Source organism: Prosopis cineraria, unplaced genomic scaffold, assembly GCF_029017545.1.
Source record: "Prosopis cineraria cultivar Desert tree isolate PC_DT_omini unplaced genomic scaffold, ASM2901754v1 PC3, whole genome shotgun sequence".
In the NCBI taxonomy this organism is placed as follows: Eukaryota; Viridiplantae; Streptophyta; class Magnoliopsida; order Fabales; family Fabaceae; genus Prosopis; species Prosopis cineraria.
This window is the reverse complement of record NW_026555334.1, coordinates 16,576,492-16,582,984: the sequence shown is the minus strand read 5'-3', so window position 1 is coordinate 16,582,984 and position 6,493 is coordinate 16,576,492. Positions and strand designations below refer to the sequence as shown.

The window sequence follows — 6,493 nt, the reverse complement described above, 5'->3', positions numbered from 1 at the left end:
ATTTTGTTGAATTGTTTGTGGACATTTGGTATCGGGGGCCATTGGTCCTTAATTTTGGGTTAAGACACTTAAAATTTGCGAAAGTTGATGAAAAGGTAAAAGTTTTAAAAAAAGTGTCCAATTTTTATTTTAAAAAGAATTTGAGCTTGAGACCAACGCCAATAGTTAGTCTGGAAAGAGCTTTCCATAGACTCTTAGTTCACATCATTCGGACGTCGGACAGAGATTTTGGGCGCGTCAGAAGTTGGCCCTAAAGCTATCAAACTGACAGCAGAACTCACTGTCAAAAATCATGCATTTATGCTGCGGCGCATGGTGCCACGAGCCGCGGTACGTGTCATAGAAGTCGCATGTTCAACGAGTCGCGGCGCACGCCTTTTAATTTTTTCAAAATTTTTCTTGTTTCAAATTTTTGCACCTATGTAACCACTTATGAGATAATCCCTTGCTTCCGCGTATTTGCAAACTTTGTTTCGCCTCTTTGCAAGGCTTGATTTTGATTTTGGTTGTATAATCTTAGGGTCCCCATTTTGTTAATCAATGAAAATTTTGTGTTTGATGATTACTAGTCTCATTTTCCTAATCATTTGGGATAATTGGAGGAGGATATTACAATTATCATAGTGAACATGCAATTGATATAATAACAAAAGAGAAATTAATTAAATAACAATGTACATTGTACAATGATTAGCCCTAGGACACAATTTCCAACACTCTATTGCATCATATTTATGACTTGTTATAGTAAAAAAGTGACCACACATTGTGGCAAATGCACAATGTGCTGTAGTGCATGGCATTGAAAGCACCTCCCAAGCGTGTTGCCACACATACACTGCAGCGGCTTATCTAAAAGCCATAGCACGTGGCATCGAATCTCTCTCTTCAGAATTTCTTCCTCTTTCATTCCCGGGTGACCCGATTCTCCTTCGGGCCTGCGTTTAAGGTTGAAATTGAAACTAAATACGCCCGTTAGGCCCCTTAGGCCACACACTAAATTAATCTGATTAAGCTTAGATAATCTAGTTTAAAATTGAGGATGTTACAATCACCACTCACACGTGCCAAATTGTACATACAAATATTTTATTTGAAAAGTTTAGGCCAAAGACTTATTTTGCAAAACCAACAAAATCATAACATATCAAAAATAAATCATATGTATTCATATTAATCATCACATGCCTTTAAGATAAGGAAATAAGGTCATATTATGAGATATAAGCTGTGACGTACACTACATGTGTCGCAGCTTATGGCATAGACCCACACGCCTTGACTTTCTCTGTACCATGCACCGTAGTGTGATGTGTAATGCATCGTGTTACACAAGCCTGTTTTTGCTAATGTCCAACAGTCCAATTAAAATTTAGGCACGTGAGTACAAAAAGTCAGTTTTTGTAAAAATTTTAGCACATCCAAGTTCTCAAATCAATCACATTATCTTATTAGACCATTCTAGGCCATGAGCCAAGTCCAAAAGAACCTAATACACATGATTGACCACAGTCTATATTATACAAACACTTATATTACAATTTGGCCATTCAACAGCCCATTTTCACAAATATAAACTTTACACCATTTGGCATAAACTGGCTTGCTTGGCCTTTTACACCACATTATCTCAACTTTACCTGTTCATAATATATTACAACTAAATCTTAATTAATCATTTCACTATACATTTCCATATATGGGTTAAGATTCACAAAATCACTACAAATTTTTACAAATCATAACTTAAACATGCACATAGTTCTTATGGCAACTTATATACACAATATTTGCATTAATTTAGTTCATTACACAAACTCAAGAATCTCCACAACGACGACACCACTATGCCAGTCCAGATTCTTTCCCCTTACCTTGATCACTACTCTATCCTGTAAAAGTATAATAATAGGGTGAGATAATAATTTTATTAACAGAGTAACTCTATACTATTGACTATCACATGCAATCATAAGCAAGTATAGCATAATATATTGTTAAACATAGCATATAACATATGTTCACTTCAAATCTCATCAACTTAAATCATTTTACCACTATTCAACACTTTAAACAATCCCACTTTTCTTTTACTCAACTTTCCACTCCAATTTTTCTTTAGGTTTAGAGCAAATAAAGCCTACAACTTTAAAGTTCTATCATTCAACACCAAATTAGTTACAAAACTCAAATTTAACTCCCGAGAACTTTTTTAGTACTATAAAGTAAGAAACAAACTTTTTAAATTTTCTCAATTCAATTTCTCTAAAACTCATATTAAGAGAAATTATAGTAGAATTGGAGATAAGGGTTATACAAAGTTTACCTAATAAATTATTAATTGAAGGTATCTTCTAATGCTTTGAAATCCCTTACCCTAGCTAACCCTTGCTTCGTTTCTTCTCCCTTCAAGTTTTTTTTTTCTTTCCTCTCTACAGTTGATCTATGACTTTTAAGGTCATTTTTTGGTACATAAGCTGGAGCGCAGATAGTTTCAGTTGTGGCACGTGGCATAGCAAAAATAATTCTCACTGCATGCATACACTTTGCTTCGGGACCCGATCCTTCCACCCATATTTGTTTATTTAACATCCCAGTGACACAAATCATCAAGTAATCATCTAAATCTTTAATCCTTTATTAATTACTAATCCATCCCAAATCAATAGCAAATTACTAGATAAGAAAATTAGGATGTTACACATTGAATACTTCACTTGATATTTTTTGGTAAAAAAAAATCACTTGATACTTTACCAACAAAATATTAATCATTATAAGTTCTTCCTTACATGTAATTAGTTTGGTCAAATGTAAATTAAGTTTGCATAAAAAGAACTTTAATATTAATCCATAATAAAAGTCACAAGGCATTCTCAAGAACAATCAATATTGTATTCAAGAAGATATTTGAGAATATTAAAAATGAATTATAATTTTTTTTGTGATATACCTTTAATTATTTGCTTAAACTTTTGTTTATGGTTTATACTTCTTCATTAGAGTTAGCTACGATTATGTCATTCACATTTATCATTAAATTCCTCGTGTACTAATGCTGTCTAATTAAAGATTGCATACTAAGGGAGGAAAAACATAAACTTATGAATGTTGTTAATTTTGAATACATAGTACTTCCTCCATTAAAAAATATTAAACATTTTTAACTGAATCTCATCCCCAATAAAGTAATTACTTACTATCAAACTAACCATTTTTTTTATATTTACCCATATTATATATCCTACAATAAATATAAAATTATTATCAATGAGGATATTTTTTTAAAAAAATAATAATTACATCTCAAAAAATTAAAAATATTTTATATTTTTAAATATTTAACTTTTAAAAAAAATATTTTATATTTTTAATCAGAGGAGAGTAGATAATAATAACAATGCCATAGAGTATAGCTTATTCCGCAATAAAGTAACTCTGAGAAAACATGAAGCTCGCATAATCAGATATCTCACCCTATTAAGGCCGGCTCGGGATCGGGAGGGTGTTTGGGGTTTCACTGTCTTTTCCTTCGATCATTGGAACATCTTCTCTTTCTCCGTCAATGGCAAAGAAACCGGTCAAATATTCGGTGGTTGGTTTCTTGTTTCACTGTGTTTTATGTGTGTTTGTCATGCATCATCGTGAATGGCTTTCTCTGTATTGATAAATAGGTGGACGCGTTCACAGAGTCACCTTTCAAGGGAAACCCCGCAGCAGTGTGTCTACTGGAGGAAGAGAGGGACGACAATTGGTTGCAAGCGATAGCCGCTGAGTTCAATATCTCGGAGACCTGTTACTTGACTCGAATTGCTGAGTCGGAGGGTCCTCCCCACTTGATCAATGCTAGCTCTAACCCTCGTTTCCGTCTCAGATGGTTCACTCCCGTCTGCGAGGTAAGATTTCTAAAACAATTTAATTTCTGAATATATCGCTGTAAAATAGCTCTTCTTGGATTGTATATGCGGATTTGATATGGGAATGGTCTTGTGCAGTTAACGATTCCTCTATCGCGTGGCAGTAATCTGAGTTTATTCACGAGTCAATTTAGGAATGGCTTTGAAGACTGAATTTATTCATGATAATTGATAGCTTTCGATTCAACAAGTATTATTTTGCATTCTCTGAGCTACGTGATTCAGTTAGCATGTGTTAGGGGAAAACTGGAAGTTGACTTCTAACTTGGCCAACAGTATGCTATTCAAGTTTGTTTCTGGATTTTGTTTAAGTCAAAACTGTTCAAAAATCAAGCATGATTTGTGGCTTGCCTATCACTCAAAAAGTGCTTGATGAGGAGTTCATCATTAACAAAATTGGTGCTCTTTTGTAGGTTGAACTTTGTGGCCATGCTACCTTAGCTGCTGCGCACACTCTCTTTTCTTCTGGTTTAGTGGCTTCCAATATTGTTGAATTCGTGACGTTATCCGGAGTATTGACTGCAAAAAAAATACCAGAGATTGGTATCACAAGTACCTCTGACTTGGAAAATGTTGAAAATCAAGACAGATACTACATTGAATTAAACTTTCCTGTTGATCTTCCTACAGAATTTCATTCTACTGAGACTTCACAAATTTCGGCAGTGTTAAAGGGTGCTTCCATATTTGAAATAAAAAGGACAACCATCGGAGATGACCTATTGGTAATTCCTAAATTTGTTCTCTTCCTTTCTTTGATGGCATATTAATCATAGTTCTATCATTTTCCCATATTACAACGCCTGCTTATGACAATGGCTAAATACTACCATAACTTCAAACTGTTGACTGCAAAAAATATATATCCCATGATACTCTAAGTCTAATTATTGGATATCAAACATGTTTGGTTTTAGGCTTCTGATGTCTTGTAGGTTGAAGTCACGTCTGGGAAATCTGTCGTAGAACATAAGCCGCAATTTGATGCTATAGTAAAATGTCCTGGAAGAGGGTTGATTGTCACTTCCATTGCTCCTTCAGACTCAGGATTTGACTTCTACAGCAGATTCTTCTGCCCAAAATTTGGAATTAATGAGGTAAATAGTGAGATATAACTATATGACTGTATCTAATGGTTCTAATCTGTCATGGTTTATTTTATGCTCAAGTAATGATGCATTATTTCTTAAATCCCCCCTCCCATTTTGATTTACCGCCTCATAGGTGCTGCTCTGGTGTTTGTCACACAGCTGGCACCTTTTCTGATTTTGGCTTGTGATTAGCATTAAACATGTTTAATTCAAATTTTGAATCAAACTATTCGATAATTTTCTACGTAATACTACAAAGTCTAGTACAGTGTCTTGTGATCCATGTAATTACCTCAATGAGATAAAGAGCTGATTTTCTATCAAATAGGAAGGGTTGTTTCACAAAATGTACTTTTAAGTCATGGCTCCATAGATCCTATATGAAGGAGAAATCATGTAACAAGAGGAATTCTTATTTATACAAACGTACTTTTAACTTAGAACAAGCACGAAGAGATTAATGATACTTAATATTGAGTTGTTTCTGCCACATTAGTTGCTCAAGACCTTTGGTCTTTACTTGGCCTTGATGAAAAAAATGAGATCACTTCTTACGGACTTGTTGAGAATGGTTAATCTACCAGAAAGGGAAAATACTACAGGGAACGTCCATTAAATTTCTAGATAATAAAACAAAAGTAATGAGATAATGGTGGGTCACTTTCATTTCTTTTCAGGATCCTGTTTGTGGGAGTGTGCATTGTGCTTTAGCATCTTATTGGAGCAAGAAACTTGGGAAGCTTGATTTTAATGCTTATCAGGTACTGTCTATCCGTTAGTTTGGAGTTATCTTTGTGATTGTTGTCTTGACTCTTTATATTATATGAGCAGGCATCGCGAAGAGGTGGAGTTCTCAATATTCATCTTGATGAGCAGAACCAAAGGGTGCTATTGCGAGGGAAAGCTGTTACAGTGATGGAAGGATGCATTATAGTTTAGTCCTGCTTTGGCATTGCAAATATAATTAACATGAATAAATGTAGTGGATAACAAGACCTACTGCAACTGAGTTTAAATTCTTAAACTATTATAATGCTATTGAATGTTGATGTTACATGTTATGCTATTTTATAGTTATTTGATGGCTTTATTGTCTTTATGTTGATAGGTTATTATTGTCTTTTCATATATTTCTGCATTACAGATTAGTTATTGACAGTATAGGACCTTACCTTTTGGGACACGTGTCTAGGTTTAGGGTATATCTTGTATCCTATGTCCTTGGCACATTTTTGTGAATGAAATCAGGCTCCTCTCTCCCTTCTTCTCTCTCCCCTTAACATTTTGGTATCAGAGCTGTCTTTTCAGCCATGGCTTCACCAGAGACTTGGTCCTCTACTGAACGCGTGGGCGACCTTGAGCATCGACTGGAGATGCAATTTGCATTTGTGGCTAGCACTCAACTTGCTGTGGACAAGCACACACAGGAAATATCCGACATGCGGCTAGCCATAAACTAGTTTTCTACCTAGTTTTTTTTACCCA

At 34.7% G+C, this 6,493-nt stretch overlaps 1 protein-coding gene across 2 annotated transcripts; it reads left to right on the top strand.

The window, feature by feature from the left end:
* The first annotated feature begins 3,442 nt into the window (after positions 1-3,442).
* LOC129306747 (uncharacterized) lies at positions 3,443-6,107 on the top strand. Of its 2 annotated transcripts, XM_054947481.1 has the most exons (7): positions 3,443-3,595; positions 3,675-3,896; positions 4,331-4,460; positions 4,548-4,642; positions 4,853-5,014; positions 5,686-5,769; positions 5,840-6,107. In XM_054947481.1, the coding sequence occupies exons 1-7, from the start codon at positions 3,566-3,568 to the stop codon at positions 5,945-5,947; spliced, it is 831 nt and encodes a 276-aa protein (XP_054803456.1). In that variant the 5' UTR covers positions 3,443-3,565; the 3' UTR covers positions 5,948-6,107. The 2 variants fall into 2 exon arrangements, with proteins under 2 accessions (XP_054803456.1, XP_054803455.1); XM_054947480.1 differs by having other exon boundaries at positions 4,331-4,642.
* The last annotated feature ends 386 nt before the right edge of the window (positions 6,108-6,493 follow it).

What these genes read in the sequence shown, in the direction of transcription:
- LOC129306747 (XM_054947480.1), top strand. Translation starts at nt 3,566, where the DNA reads ATGGCAAAGAAACCGGTCAAATATTCGGTG. An exon ending in GGTTCACTCCCGTCTGCGAG is followed by an intron (nt 3,897 to 4,330) that starts GTAAGATTTCTA and finishes GCTCTTTTGTAG; the next exon opens with GTTGAACTTTGTGGCCATGC. An exon ending in CCATCGGAGATGACCTATTG is followed by an intron (nt 4,643 to 4,852) that starts GTAATTCCTAAA and finishes GATGTCTTGTAG; the next exon opens with GTTGAAGTCACGTCTGGGAA.